We start from the raw sequence: 16,169 nt of genomic DNA, 5'->3' as shown, positions 1-16,169 counted from the left end.
TCAGTGGGAGTCTTCCCCCTTGACTTCAGTGGACTTTGGATCAGGTCCCATATTTATTGTGGGTCACACAAGCTACATTCTGGTCTCCAAAATGGGACCTCTTAGCAGGCACCGGCTTTGCAGTAGCCACACACTTCTCATATGGAACTAGCTTTCAGAAGCATTGGTCTTTGGAGATGAACGGCTCCATGCTTCAGCTGTACCTGGCATTCTGAGGTGAAAATATGCTTTGGGCAAAATCCATTTCACAGGAAGGTTTTTGGGGAGTGGAAGAGGAGGAGAATGGGAAGTAGTCCAGCCTTACCACATCTGTACATGATAGGGTTATAGCAAAAGCTAGCTGAAGAAATTATGCTCGGCAAGACAGTCCAGTGGACCAGGAAGGAGAGGAATTCGAGTACTGGAAGTAGGAGGTGAAGGTCACATTTGAGTTTGCTCAGTGGACAGGGATAGCTCAGGGGTTTGAGCACTGGCCTTCTAAACCCAGCATTGTGAGTTCAATCCTTACGGGGGGGCCATTTAGGGAAGTGGGGTAAAAATCTGGCTGGGGATTGGTCCTGCTTTGAGCAGGGGGTTGGACTAGATGACCTCCTGAGGTCCCTTCCAACCCTAATATTCTATGATGTCTATGACATCTGCCATGGTGTTGAGTGACAACATGTGTCACTGGTGCGTGCTTTCTGCCCAGCAAGGTTGCCCCTCTTAGCTGCAGATGTCCAAGTAGTTTATATGCAGGAGATTTAAGCACTCGACACTCTGCTACTTTGTTGAGGTAGGAGAACAACATGGACACTAAGAATCACAAATCTTGCGGTCACGGCCACCATCTAAACTATCTCGGGCTTTCATTTAAGGAGAGTGCTTCGGTGTTTCCATTTGCACAAGGCACAGATGTAGCCATTAGAAACATAGGCTTTTGTGGGGTTAGCCTGTTAGCCCATCTTGGGGAAACAGTCTCTGCAGATCAGCTGAGAAATGCATCCCCTACTGCATTGTCGCAAGAGAGGAAAAAGCCTACATAGGCCAGGAAAGTTAACTGATTACACAGGAATAAAATGGCACTAGCTTGTGTCAAGGTGCCTAGTATAAGAAAGAGAGACACCTTTGTAATAGTATTAAAATTTTCAAAAACACTGCTCTCAAACACAAAGTGCTTTTTGTCCTCCCAGTGGATTTACATATAAGACTACTGTAAGACTAGCAGACGTTTCAGAATGATTTTAAGAGGAAGTCGGGAAGCGTAAACATTAAGATTCCAACAGCAAAACTGTTATGCTGTGCATGTGCAGTATCCTCCATTCTCTCAGTGGACAGCAAAATAATCTAAAGACAAAGAAGTCAGCCAATAAGAATGTAAAGAGGTTCTAACTTCCTGCCTCTCCAAAGCATACTTTGCTTTGCTTCCCTCTAGTTACAGTTTAATTAGAGGAGGAGTTCCTGCGGTGCACTGTAGCAGTTTCTGAACAGTTATCAAATGCAAAACATTAGTCCTCCAAGACTAAACCCAATCAGCTTGCTTTCTGGATACAGACAGATAAGGTGCTCCCTTCGTCAGCTATGTATAGCAGTCTGCTAGCAGTACTCAGCCTTTGCATGGGCAGGTCCACCTTAGCGGGATTCCTTTGATTACAGAGGTTGACAACAAACTAGCCCGATCACCTTCAATAAATTCAATAAAAATTCAACAGCCACCTGTCCCTTATGAGGATCTGTAAGAAGCAATCCACGCACCCTCTCTAACTTCATGCTTGCTTCTTCCAAGATGGAACAATGTCTAAGCAGGGGTCTCCCACTTTCCTGGGGCAGGTAGAAATCTACCACTCATTCTGCATTCGTGCAGTTTTGCAAAGTGTTCAGGTACCTGTGATGAGCATGTTACAAATACCTACATGACTTAAGCGGTGAGACTCAGGTATTCAGAACCAAGGAAATAGACTCAGACTTTAAGGCTAGAAGGGACCATCATGATCATCTAGTCTGACCTCCTGCACACTGCAAAACCTCACCTGCCCAAATAAATAGGAAAAAAAAAAAATCAGAGTGATAAGCCAGCTCTGAGCACACAGAAGCACCCAGCACAAGATGCTACATTAAAAAAAAAGAGGCATTGAATCAAGAAATTAAGGTTGTGGTTGAGTTTCACAGAGAGGAACCCAAGCCACTGAGGCTTTCCCAGTCTAACAAGAACCACACACACGTAATCAGCCTTCAAAAACAGCCTCCTGAGGCAACACCACCATTTCTAGGCAAGTTAACAGTGGAGAAAGGGGGCGATCCCCCTCTGCTCCTCACCTGACATACCAATGCTCAGCTTCCCCACCACATGGCGCCTCTGGTGACATACCGTAAGGATGCTTGCAGGAGTCAAATACTTACTCAGCTCACTCTTTTTCTTGGCCACAGCCTTCTTCCTGGCAGCTCCGTCGTGTTTTGTCTCTTCTTGGGATACCAGAGCTTCTGCTTTTTTGACAGCAACAGAATGAACTACAGGAGCACTTTGTAGCGTGCCGACCGGTGGGACTGCCACAATAGGCACTTCTTTGGCAGCTACCTCCAAGACTGGAGAAGATTTTGATACAGAGACTGATGGAGAAGTAACAAGGGGGGGAGCTGGCTCAACTTTGGCCACCTTCTTTTCCTTCTTTTTCTTGTCTTTAGGTGACGGGGCAGGTTTCTCCTTCTCCTGAGGGGGAGCCGAAACAGCCAGAATAGGAGACTCAATGATCACTGGCTCGGACACCGCAACAGGTTCAGCGTCTACTTCCTTGGGAGCGTCAGTCACATCCAGAACCAGCTCCTGCTCAGGTATTTTCCCATTCGGTTTCTCCTCTTTTTTCTTGGCCTTTCCTTTCTTCTCAACAGGTTTCTCTTTCTTTTTCTTCTCCACTTTGTGCTGCTGCGTTTTCTCGAGCTCCTTGCGTTGCTTAGCCAGGGCTTCCTCGTAAGAGGTCTCCTTCATGGAGAAGGTGGACACCAGGAAGATCCCAATAGCTGAAATCACCATGAAACCACCAAAGACCATAACACCCAGCGTCTGAGGATCGTACAAATCCATCCTGGCTTACTTCTCTCTACCTGCAAGAGACAAGGACAAGAGTTAGTGCTAAGATATTGCTTCCTAGCACCAGATCTGTTGTGGTGGAGATGGAGAGGGGGGTACATGTGTGCGTAAGTAACACTTGTTTTATATTGCATAGCCACCAAGGGGTGAGGCCCCATTATTCTAAGCACTGTACAAAATGCAGAAGAAAATCCACATCCCAGCAAGCTACAAAACTAAGTGTGTGTCAGGCTGGAAAAGATGCGGTGAAGAACAGCTTAAACAAGTTGATTTCTTAGGCTACAGTCAGCCAACGGATCTAGAGGTTTTAAAGAAGCTCATCCATTACACAATGTCCAAGCGTGACTATAGTAGGATAAAACCGGGACATGGAGTCATCAAGAGTCTTGTACTCCTTCCCTTCCAGGTCTAGTGAACCCAGAAACACGTTCAGCATTTTAGATGCTAAAGGGAAATACCCACTTGCAATCAGGTAAAGTTTTTCACACATCCTTTAGCAATAGAATGCTACCTTATTGGTATACAGAATCATAGACGTGTATGGCTGGAAGGGACCTCAGGAGACCTTCTAACCCATTCCCCCTCCCACACACACACACCCCTGCTGAGGCAATACCAAGTATACCCAGATTATCCCTGACAGCTGTTTGTCCAGCCTAATTCTTAAAAAACCTCCAAAGATACAGATTCCACAATCTCCCTTAGAAACGTGGTCCAAGGCTTAAACTATCTTTATAGTGAGGGAAAACTTTCTATTATCTAACCTCAGTCTCCCTTGCTTAAATTTAAGCCATTTTCTTCCTGTCCTACCTTCAGGGGACATGGAGAACAATTGATCGCTGTCCTCTTTGTTACAGCCCTTAACACATTTACATTACAAGAGAACAAGCCAATGTCAAGACTTCTTTGCATGTTCCCTGTTACAGCCAAGTGTGTATTAATAATCTACAACAAGACTTATTCTCTGCAGCAGTATGTTATCCTCACTATACACATTAGAGCCAGTCCTTAAACTATGATCTGATGCTTGAGACCTGTATTAGACACAAAATCAAAGTGTAAGTCCCAGTTAGTTGAACCCATGTTTTCTGTGTGGGTACACAGCCAGTCTGAAGGCATGAAACTGCATGAAGATAAATACATATATTTTACTGCTAAACTAACCAAATCGAGCAGTGCAAAGCAGAGACCCCAGCCTGTATTCTTGATTTTATTAAAGTTAATGTTTAAAATTAAATATACACAAGTTAAGAGGGAAAGTACCATACATCTGGGGTCAGGCTGGAGTTACGAGGGATTACAGGTATCAGTTACAAGGTTCATAAGATACATACATAGCACATAACCAGCATAGACCCAGATTGGGGTGTGGGGGGTTTTAAAGTGTCAGTGGATAAGTGGGCTCGGGTACACCACCCATGGAATGTATTAGGAGTCCAAGTCAATTTCAGTGTGGCAAGTAAGGACATAAGTACACCTCTCCCCAGCCCAATCTTTTTTTTTTTTTTTTTTTTTTTTTTTTTTTTTTAAGATAAGGGACGTATCAACACCCCTTGCCCCAGTGTGCTAGTTTATTCAATGTCTCTAGCATTTATTCCAATTGCAGCAAATAGGTGTTTCAGTTATTGGGGCTATAAACACAAGTTAGAGCTGCTACGCCTACGCAGCATGCAGGACAGCTTCCTGCCTACTCCAGGAGTTGCAGCCTCCTGGCTGACCCCCTCTGCTGTGATCCATCGGGCTACAACATTCGAAAGCAGAAGCCAGGGCCACTTCACGCAAAGCTGCCAATCCTGTCTCTGCAGATGCCCCCTAGGCTGTGGGGGATTCCCTCCCCCACCTCCCACCAGACCCTGGGTGGAGGGAGAGCATGCCGTTCACAGCTGCATGGTGTGGAGCCTGCACTACATTGTGTTGCCTGAGCACAGTGGCAATTACACAGACAGTCAAGGTTGCTCAAGTGCATATCTCGAGATATAAGCCCTGAAAGGCGATAAATGGTAAATTAAGACAATGATCACATGTGACACCGGTGAGCCCATGGCCAGCACAACTCTCACCCCACACTCGCTGTCAATTCAGCCATGCCCTCAGTGTACAGCAAGAGCCAAGGCACACACTGCAACTCACAACTAAAGCCTGAAGGGACCATTCGGATCGTCTAGTCAGACTTCCCTGCAAAGCACAGGTCACCTAACCTTACCCAGCGGTTCCTGCGACCAGCCCATACTTCTGATTAGCCTACGGCACGTATCTCAGAACAATTACCAGCTTTGATTTAAAGACTGCAAGCGATGGAGAATCCACTACTGCAGGGGTGCCCACCCTTCAAGATTGGCCTGGAGTCTCTAGGAATTAAAGATTAAAGGAGTGGTCCCAAACTGGAGGAGCATTCAGGGGGATGCAGCAGAGCTCAGGCCAGCCCTTGGGGGCGGGGGGGAGGGCAGCACCATCTAGCTGTATCCCCAGCTACAGCCCCAGCCCTCATTCCCTCTCCGCCCCCAGGCCAGCTCCACCTTCAGTCCCAGTTCCTCCCGCATCCCCAGTTCTGCCCAAGCTCCTCTGCTGAACCAGCTGGACAGTAATGCAGGGATGGTGGGGGGGGCGCTGACAGATTCCATTACTGGTGAGGGGCGGGGGGGGCAAAGACAGAAAAAGTTTGGGCACCACTGCTTTAAAGATTATATCATGTGATGAAACCTCTAGGAAATATGTCCAGCCAAAACTGGCAACCCTACTTAAGTAAGTTGTTCCGACGGTTAATTACCTTCACTGTTAAAAATTTGCAACTTAAATTCAGGTTAGAAATGTCTAACTTCAGTTTCCAGCCACTGGATCTCACTGTGCTTTTTTCTGGTAGATTATAGAGCCCTCTGCTATCAGAAATCTCTTTCCCCTCCCTCCCCCGTACTTGTAGGCCATGACCAAGTCACCTCTTAACGCTCTCTGGGATCAACTACAGATAACCGAGCTTCTGAAGTCTCACTAAAGAGTCATGTTTTCCAGACCACGAGTCATTCTTGCAGCTCTTTTCAAGATCCTTTCTGAAGCGCTGACAACAGAACTGGCCACAGTTTTCCAGTCCCTGAATCACTTTCAGTTTGATTCACTATATAGCATTATGAATATGTCTACAGGCTACGTTGATTAGGGTGGCCACTGCCACAACCCCAGAACAACAGACATTCCAGTACGTCTGGGAACAGCATGGCCCCACTCCTGCCTGCATGCCCCTGTAACATCACGCACACAGTCCACGTGAGGTTCCATCGCACAGACAATGCCTTTTTCAGAACCTGCTGCTCCGCCCGCACCTGCGTGACCTTGTCCACGCAGTGTATGTAAGGTCACGCCAGAGAGAGAGAAAATGACGTTCCCCATGCAATGTGACGATACCGGACATTCAGTACCGGACAGGAAAAAGCCTGTCCAAAGACAGGACAGAACACCTTCAAACTGGTCAAATGGCCAGCCTACTGTTGATATAGGGTTCTTTATCAATGTGGATGAAAAGTCAAATTTTATTTAAATTGGAATTTAAAAAAAAAAAATTTAAATTAAATATTTTTTTAAAATAGCTTATTTTCAAATTCAATTTGAAATTGACAACCTATGTTAAGGTCTAAACTTACTAAGCATTTAAATACATTTTTACAAAGGCTGCATCAAGGAGCACTCCTCACGTTTTAATGAGATAAAGGGTGCTGCTGTTTAAATTTATTAAGACTTGGGGTGGAGAGACAAGACACCTTTAACTTTTGACATCAACTCAACCTTTATAAATATGTAATTATTTTCAGTCTTTCCAATTGAGTGAATGCTAGTATTTACATTTTTCCAAGGGTCAGTACTTGGAGTTTGTTGTGCAGAAAAGTTTTTGCCTTAATTGCTTTTGGTTTCAGTTCAACAAGCACATGCAGAGAATGTTTTCTTTAAGTTGAGAAACCGATTGGGAGTTTAAGCAGCAGGAAAGCTTGTTTTCTTCAAGCTCTAAAAACGGGTGGGGGGAAGAACAGTTAGAAGAGGAGTGTGACGGGTTCGGTCACAGAGACCCCCTTGGGACTGTTACCTGATGTGCTGGAATTACCTCTGAGCCCATTTTCCCTGCCAGCTTGGGTCTCCAGAACCCTGCCTTGTTGGCCAGACACACTAGCCTGCTGCAACACAGACCCAGGTCTGGTCCATGCCCTCAAAGCTGCAGATTTTAGCCAAAAGCTGCTCAGTAGGTCATCTAGCTCCAGCACCCAGAGGGATCCAAACCCCAAATAAATCTGTTTTACTCTGTATAAAGCTTACACAGGGTAAACTCATAAATTGTCCGCCCTCTATAACACTGATGGAGAAAGATGCACAGCTGTTTGCTCCCCCAGATATGAATCACTTACTCAGAGTTCATTAATAAACAAAAGCGATTTTATTAAAGAATAAAAAGTAGGATTTAAGTGGTTTCAAGTGATAACCGACAGAACAAAGTAAGTCACCAAGTAAAATAAAGCAAAAACACGCAAGTCTAAGCCTAATACATTAAGAAACTGATTACAGGTAAAATCTCACCCTCAGAGATGTTCCAATAAGCTTCTTTCACAGATTAGACTCCTTCCTAGTCTGGGCCCAATCCTTTCCCCTAGTACAGTCCTTGCTAGTTCCAGCAATCATCTTAGGTGGAAACTAGGGGTTTTCTCATGACTAGCCGCTCCCTTTATTCTGTTCCACCCCTTTTTATAGGCTTGGCACAAGGCAGTAATCTTGTCTCTCTCTGGGTTCCCACCCCTCCTTCTAAATGGAAAAGCACCAGGTTTAAGATGGATTCCAGTATCAGGTGACATATTCACATGTCCTGTGGGACCCCCAGCCTACATTCTTCCAGGGCTGGCCCACACATATCCACGAAGGTTTGGAAGTAAACAGAGCCATTTACAGGTCATTGATTCTGAAGCACCCTTAATGGCTTCCACTTAACATGTTTGCATCAGTGATAGAAGAATAAGATATAAACTTGTAACTCCAGACATCGAAATAATACATGCAAACAAATAGGATGACCACATTCAGCAGATCATAAGCTTTGTAATGATACCTTAGAAGAGACCTTTTGCACAAAGCATATTTCAGTTACATCATATTCACACTCGTACGCATATTTCCATAACACATTATGGAGTGCAACATCACAATGAGATCTACTAAAACTCTAAAAACCTTGAAGGACATGAATTTTCAAAAAAAGCATTCAGGCACCTAAAGATGCAAATAGGAGCTTCTGAAACCACTCCTAAAGCATCTGTCGGCATCTTTAGGTGCCCAAATAGCATAGAAAAATCTGGCTCATGTGCCAAAAAATCAATTCACTAACCACAGTTAATATTTCCTGTATTTAGTAAGTCAGTTTTAAATGCAAAATATGTTTTGATACAAAGAAAGTGAGTGTATGTACCCAGCACATTTAAGGTAGTTTTTATTTAACTAATAAAAACAAATTTTAAAATGTTTTGGTACATTTTTAATTGAATTCCAATTCCCATTCAAGTACAGCTTGACCCAAACCAAGTAAACTAGTAAAAACGTGCAGCATTCACCAATTTCTAACCAAAAAATCTGAGAGTGTGTGTGTGTTAAACTGTTTAAATAAATGTGCATGGAAACAGTGTATCACACATGTAGCAAACAGTAGCAACAAATTTAGTGTAAAGGATGTATCTGGTTGTGAATAGACCAAATATTTATCAAACAAACCAATGAGAATGAGACTCTTTTTAGGAAAAGAACTAAAAAGGGCAAAACAAGATGAAAATCACTTATTTCAGTCAAGGTTTCCTCCTTGCTGGTTTAAAATCAATCCACTCTATTGTTTAGTATGGTGTTGCGTAGATAATGTTTATTAGATATTTACATTAGGATTTTAAAATTACTCAATTTTAATTTGGTCAACTTGGCAGTCTTTTCCCATCCAGTGGATTGGTCAGGTCTCATGCTGCTGGCTGGTTACCGTAGAGGCTATCGAATGCATTATGCACCTCCAAGATGTTCTGTCCTGAACCAAAACTGGCACGTTACAAAAAGTCAGAGGTCTGTGAGGGGCAGTTGTCTATTGACACCAGACATTCATTCTGTTTTAGGTCTTTTTGGGGCGGGATTTAAAGGGCATGGGGCTCCCAGCAGCGGCCGCAGTCCGGGGCTCTTTAGGTCACCGCTGGAGCCCTGCCGCCGCTACCCCAGGATTCGGGTGGCACTTTAAAGGGCTCGGAGCTCTGGCCACTGCAGGGAGCCCCAGGCCCTTTAAAATCACCGTCGGAGCCCTGTCGCTGCTACCCTGATATAACGCGGTTTCACCTATAATGCTGTGAGATTTTTTGGCTCCCAAGAACTGCGTTATATCGGGGTAGAGGTATATGGGCAAATATGGAGGCAGAGGATCCAAGGCTAGAGAGAGAGAGATTAAATGATATGGGGGCAGAAGGGGGGCTACAGAATCAGGGTTCAGAGCTCCCTCTAGAGAGGTACGGATGCCCAGAGGAGAAAGCTTTAAAGCAATATTCCAGCTTCCTCTGCCTGGTTCTCAGAAAATCTCACATGAAGCTGGAAGAGCCCAAAGACCTTAGAGTGCCAGCTGGAGGAATTCTCCTCTGGGAATGTCAGTCTAGGTTGCAGCAAGGTCCATGGTACAGATTATTTAAGGTTATTTAGTGTGAGAGTTGTGAAATTAAACACCACAAGTCACGTCTAACTTCAGCACAACTGGCATAGCCACTTCATCAGCATCTATAATTTGTTGGCTAATGGATGCTCCGAAATCAGTATAAAGGTGTATTTCTAACCTTCATGGCTGAGAAGAAAACAGGGTCTCTTCTCTCACTCATAAGGGCTAGGAACGCTGGGTTCTTAAGAGTAGATCACCAATCCATTTCACAAAGTCCTTTTTTTAAAATCACCTTCCCAAATCTATTAGTCACCAGTGGTAGATTTAGATTTGCCAGTGACAAGTTTAGGAGTAATGACGCTGCCTTCCAACACAGGTTGATAGGGCTCTGAAGACTTGGATTCCTTCCCCAGTTCTGCTAGTGACCTGCTGGGTGACCCCAGACAAATCACTTCCCCACCCCATGCCTCAGTTTCCCCTCCCACCCTCTGCCTTTTCTATTTAGGTTGTAAACTCTTGAAGGCAAGAGCATCTTACTACAGCAATGTCTTCATTGCCAAAGTGTGCACACCAGGACTTGTAAGGGAAGCCAGGGTTGCAGTCCAGGGAGCCTTGATGGGCAGCCAAGGCCTGGCTACAGACTTATTGCTGCCTTCCCAGGATTACTTTCTGCCTTTCACTGCCTTTGGCCTTTGATCCAGCCTCATCCTGGGTTCCCAGCACATCAGCCCAACTCTCTCTAAGCCTCTTTCCCAGGCTCCCTGCAGCGCTTCACAGCTGTCTGCCACCCAGCTGGTTCTGCTGAGTTTCCTCCTCTCCCAGGGCAGTCTCTGACTCAGCAATGGATCCCGGGCAGACTCACTTCCTGCCGCTTTGCTTCCCAACTGCCTGGGTACCTTCCTCCAGCCAGGCTCTCGCCCAGTTCAGCTCCTTGACCCTGGCCGACTTCTTCCCCTGAGAGAGAGGCAGGGCTGCTCTCCTTCCTGGTCAGCCCTTTGAACTCCTCCCACCCAGCTTGATACATACCCCATGCAGGGCCAGGCTGACTTAACCCCCGGGGCTCTCATTAGCCCCCCCCCCCCAGGCCCAGTGTGGGGTTGGTACATCCCACCATAAATAAGCACTAGTTATCTTGCTATTTAAAAACAATCCCATCCACTCATTTCGACCATAAGAGCATAGGCGCTGTACGAACATGGGCTAACATGAGGAAGCTCTATCGTGATGTTACCGCAATACTAAATGTTACTGTTTCCAGCCCCATCCTGTCTCCCATGGGATCACAGGGTTAGAAGGGACCACAAGGGTCATCCAGTGTCATGCCACGTATATTTTAATTTTGATTTAGCCAGGGACTTTGAAGCACACAGACAGACATTTGCTAGATGGGCTTGGGAGGAGGGAACCATCTAATTTGAGAGACTGGTCCAAGGTGTTGAAAGGAAAAAACATTTTTACTGCAAGAGTTCCCAAAAGAAATTAGTCTGTAGAGCAGCGGTTCTCAGACTCCACTGCACCATGAACCCCCTTCTGACAACAAATATTACTACACAACTCCAGGAGCAGGGACCGAAGCCCAAAGCCACCCCAGCCCTGCCGCTCTGGGGGCCACAGCTGAAGCCCAAGGTCTTGTGCCCTGGGCAGGAGACACACAACCTTAGGCCCTCTTCCCAGAGGCTTTGGCCCTGGAGGATGGGGCTCGGTCTTTGCCTTCAGCCTCGGCCCTAGGCCCCAGCAACCAGCCTTGGCCACCCCGGTTTGAGAAACCCTGCTGCTGCGCTTAAGAAGGGGGGGGGGGGGGAAAACACGACATTTTACTCCTACTTCCAGCTAATCATAGGCAACCTTAATTAGGAACCTGCTACTCCCTAGCTCCACAACAACATATAGGACAACTATAGTCGGCTGCAGAGCTTCATAGAGAGCCTCATCCCCTCAATTATACTCAAAGGAGTGCAGATCAAGGAGACAGAAATAAGGCATTTTTAATAATCACTAGGCAACAGCCAGCCTTAAGGTTTGTCCTCTCCAGCATATGAAGTTAAAGGACCTAAGTCCCGCAGAGAGTTCAGCATTGACTGCAGTGCAACTCAAATGCACGTCTACCCTGTATTAAATACAGCCGGACCAGGTCAGTTGACTCTGGCTCGTGCTGCAGGGCTGTAAAGTTATACTGTAGACGTTCAGGCTTGGAAAAGGAGGGAGAGTCTCAGAGCCCAGGCTGAGTCCAAACGTCTAACACTACCATTTTATAGCCCCACAGCCAGACTACATGACCCGAGTCAGCTTGCCCGGGCTCCGAGACTCACTGCTGTAGGGTTTTTATTGTAGTGTAGACACAACAGTGTAGGATAATTTGGGGTAAGACTTTGCAAGATCTGGCCCTGAGTCAGTACAGATATACTGCGTTACTATGACCATTAAAGTTGAGGTTACAGCTGCATCTAAACAAAACTGCATGATATCGTAGTGCATTTGAGTAGTTAGGATGAAAATGCATAATTAAGAATATATTGCAATGCATAAACAAGTGGCAGAGTTAAAATCGTGGGTACTATGTTATTTCCCATCTTGTGCTCAGTCAGGCAACCTTAAGATTCTCTCAAACAGCCTAACCTTAAAGTTTTTAGTTCACATAACAATTTGAGTCACAAAGGTGACTTCTAAGCTCCTTAAGAGACATGTTTACTTTGATTAATATTAAAGTATTTGTCTGGAGAAGAGGGAGAATGCATGTCACCAAGGTAGCTTAGTTGGGCAGAACCGATGATGGATTTTTAAGGGGTTAGTTTCACATTCACCACACAAAATTACAGCTACATATAACCTTTTTTCCCAAAATGCTTATAAATTCAGAAGTGTGTGTGTGTGTGGTCTAGTATACCCACAAAAATGGTTCTTGTTCAGGCAAAGACTAAGAGGTATGATTTTTAGTTATGAAAAAGGAGATGATTTTAATATAAAAAGGAGTTAGTGTTAAACATGTGCACTACGCCCTTAAGAGTTTCTGAAAGAGGGAGGACTCCATGTAATTTAGTGGAGGAATCCTGCCCTCCCTAGTGAACCATCAAGTTTTTAGGACATAAGGAAAGGCACCAGAAGTTTACTCGGAACAACCTGACTATGGTGACTTCATGTGCTTACCCTAACACCAGCTCTTTTAAAGAGCTGTGCATAAAATTATTTGGAAGAGTTGTCTTTGCCTTTCCAAAGATACCTACAGCAACGTGGTCACCATTAAAAACTCAGGCTCGATGGCTCCTTAATACCGAATGATGTAGGTTTCCAGGAGTAACTGACTTTCATAAGTGATCACCAGCTACCTCAGAGCAGTATCTGTGATATTGCAGCTAGTTCCTGTAGTTAGAGCGTGAGTGGATGGAGTATCTGGTATCACAGCATGGTAACCTTGGACTAATGCAATAATGCCAGAGATGAAGGAGCCGTTTTGTAATAGCAAAGATGGTGCCATAACTCACAAAACAGTTCTAGGGACACCAGAAAGTGAAAGACACAAAAGGAATCCCAGGAGGAGTCTTCCAAGCTGATTTACTGCCGTGTTTAGCAGCATAACAACCAGGGATGATTTTAGCAGAACAGAAATCAAAGTTTAAAAATCAAGAAGTAAATTCCAATAGAATGGCAAACTAAGACCTGATCCTGCAGAACTTTACTCATACTGGTAGTTGTTACTTACGAGTAGTTCAATTAACACCTGTGGAGAAAAGGTGCATAAAAACTCTTTGTGCAAATTAGTTTGCCGTAGCAGGACAACAGTTATTAAGAAAGCCAACAACTCGGGGACAAGAAAACAGCTATATTTGATGTAGAAATTAAAAGTGCTACTGAACTCTAACCCCACTCTGATGGGGAGCCCCCCTCCACCCACTAGTTTTTAAAATGGAAGCCCCTAACCTTGTCAATTAAAAAAAAAACATTTAAAAACTTGCACAATGGGTGGAGGGAGGATATTTATTGCAGAGAAAGTCACATCTCACTGATCACACCCTCCATACTTTGCTTTATTCTCACCATCAGTTGCGAGCCTTCCCACAAAGGCTTTTGAAGTTAAAAGTACACAAGGGAGAAAGAAGTTACACTTGAGCTACCAAGTGAACTGGAGTCACTCTCTGTCCAGCTCCACAGCCATGCATGACTGCAGGCAACAGAGCTGCCTTTGGCCGACGGAGCCACCTCAAACAGGTTAAAAAGCGCATTTCACACAAATCCATAGAGGTGGATGCTGACTGACCATCCAAACCATACACCGAGCGTTCTGCTTCTTTAGTATCCTAAGAGACAGTCTCATTCTTCCAAACACAGTAGGCAATAATATACTTTAAAAAACTCAAGTCTGGAGCATTCAAAAGGTCAGTTACTCTAGCACTAGTCTTTACTCTTATTGTCCCATTAAGATCACTGGGCCATTGCAAAGAGAGTGTGATCCTGATCCTGCAAACAGAAAAACTTTCAAGGGATTCTGGCAACATCGTAAGCCAGAAAGGGACGCCAGAGTGGTTTTTTAATGCACAGATGATACCTCCGACAGAGCCTTACCCCACTGCACACACTTCTGGAAGGAAGATTCTGCCACGGCTTAAGAAGGAGAGAAATATACACCTCTCTCAGATCTGCTCCATTTTTACATATTAACATTCCAAAGAGGCATTCAATATTGTTCAGTACTGACAATGAGATGCAGTGACCTTTCAGACAAGAGACCCCACCCACGTATTATAGCTATAAGTTACTTAAGCTTACGTAGGCACTTCTAATGAACCACTGCAAAAGCTAGGCAGCTGCAGCTGTGTAGTGGGAGCTTTACACTTTATTTTTCCCCTCCGGTATATTTTTGCAGCTTTTACTAAAAGGAGTCGAACAGGCCCCTGTTAGGGTCTTAAAACGTTGCCTATTTTTAAAACACATTTTTAAAGTCCTTGAAATTTTATCCTATACCCCCAAAAAAGGCAGCGGTTCAATGTCAGACCTCAGAAGCGGCCCCTCCGCTCTCATAAGTAAATGATTTTTTGGCAAGGAAACAGTCTGGAATTCAATTTCCAAAGAGTTATTTTTGTAAAAAAGAGATGACCGCTCCCTTCATTCTCTCCACTGTGTTTGCTTCAGCAAGATGTACTCTTGTTATTTTCTAGATGTTACAATGACAGTAGCTTTTCCTGATCGTTCTCTTTAAAGAGCTATGGTCTTTGTAAAACTACTATCAATACAAATCATGTTAGAAGTAAGTTTAGACTTAGGAGGACTATGGAAGTTGAGGTTCACAAAGAGAATTAGATCTCTAGATTCCTCCCTGTCAAGGCAGGATACTTCTCCTACTACACATCTGGCAGTGCTGTGCTTGGTCTAGTGCAGTGGTTTCCACCTTTTTTCATTTGCAGGTCCCTAAAACATTTTGAATGGAGGTGCTGAGCACTTCAGAAATCTTAGGCATAGTCTGCAGAGTCTCATGGATCCACAGGTTGAAAGACACTGGTCTAGTGTTAATGATTCCAAACAGTGGAACTTTCACATCTTCCCTTGGAAGGAATCCTCCAGTAGCTATTGTTAAAAAGTTTGTGATAGTCTGCTGAAGTCTTCCAATATACATCTCCCTTCTTCATGGCTAGGGCCTTCTAGCATCTGCAGCTTCAGGTGACTACAGAGTATTTCAAGTAAGAAGGTGTTATGAAAGATTTATGCTACTCTTGAGCTCCTTCTACCTGTCTTATTTATTTTGTTGTTCTGATGCAAACGGACATCAGTTCTGGTCACCTTATTCAAGAAGAATGCCATACTCCAGAGGCAGTCACATTAGAGCTACTTGGCACAAGACTATTATTCTGCTTCTACATTATGTATACCCAACCCAAAGAGACCTCTCACTGCAAGCTCATGGGTACTTCCTATACTCACTCTCTCTCTTAAGGCCATCATTAGAACTTCGTTCCTTCCTGTAGATATCTGGTTCTTCTTCCACACAACCCCAGATGCATTGGTTGCATATAGTACCTAGCTTTTCTAATGAACTTTTCTCAAAGCACTTTACAAAGGAAGTCAGTATCAGTATCCCCATTTTACAGATGGGGAAACTGAGGCAGAAAAGTGACACAGCTTGCCCAAGGTCACCCAGCAGGCCACCAGTAGATCAGGAATAGAACACAGATCTGAGTCTCAGTCCAGTGCCTGTCCTCTAGGTCCCAATCATTCAACTGACAACATGCAGACAAGCCTGACTGGTCATATAGTCAATTACAGAATCAGAGTCCTACTTGCTATTTCACTCTGTATAATTTCTCTGTTCTTACTAAAAAAAAAAAAAAAAAAAAAAAAAAAAAAAAAGAAGAGGAGTACTTGTGGCACCTTAGAGACTAACACATTTACAAGTACTCCTGTTCTTTTTGGGGATACAGACTAACACAGCTGCTACTCTGAAATCTGTTCTTCCTGGTTTTCGCATCTCTAGCATCCCCTCTG

At 44.4% G+C, this 16,169-nt stretch overlaps 2 protein-coding genes across 4 annotated transcripts in view; one reads left to right on the top strand and one right to left on the bottom strand.

Moving 5' to 3' along the window:
- BANF2 (BANF family member 2) overlaps positions 1-16,169 on the top strand; it is a 59,431-nt gene that overhangs the window by 20,642 nt on the left and 22,620 nt on the right. The gene's annotated exons all lie outside the window — the stretch shown is intronic.
- The window catches only part of RRBP1 (ribosome binding protein 1), a 68,726-nt gene that overhangs the window by 50,544 nt on the left and 2,013 nt on the right, over positions 1-16,169 (bottom strand). For all 3 annotated transcript variants that reach the window (XM_050952031.1, XM_050952033.1, XM_050952032.1), the window contains exon 2: positions 2,377-3,075. In XM_050952031.1, the coding sequence (XP_050807988.1) occupies positions 2,377-3,055 (679 nt within the window). In that variant the 5' untranslated portion in view covers positions 3,056-3,075. The remainder of the gene's footprint in view (positions 1-2,376; positions 3,076-16,169) is intronic.

This window comes from Gopherus flavomarginatus, chromosome 4, assembly GCF_025201925.1.
Source record: "Gopherus flavomarginatus isolate rGopFla2 chromosome 4, rGopFla2.mat.asm, whole genome shotgun sequence".
Taxonomy (NCBI): Eukaryota; Metazoa; Chordata; order Testudines; family Testudinidae; genus Gopherus; species Gopherus flavomarginatus.
The sequence above is the reverse complement of the archived record's forward strand: the minus strand, read 5'-3'. Positions and strand labels throughout refer to the sequence as shown.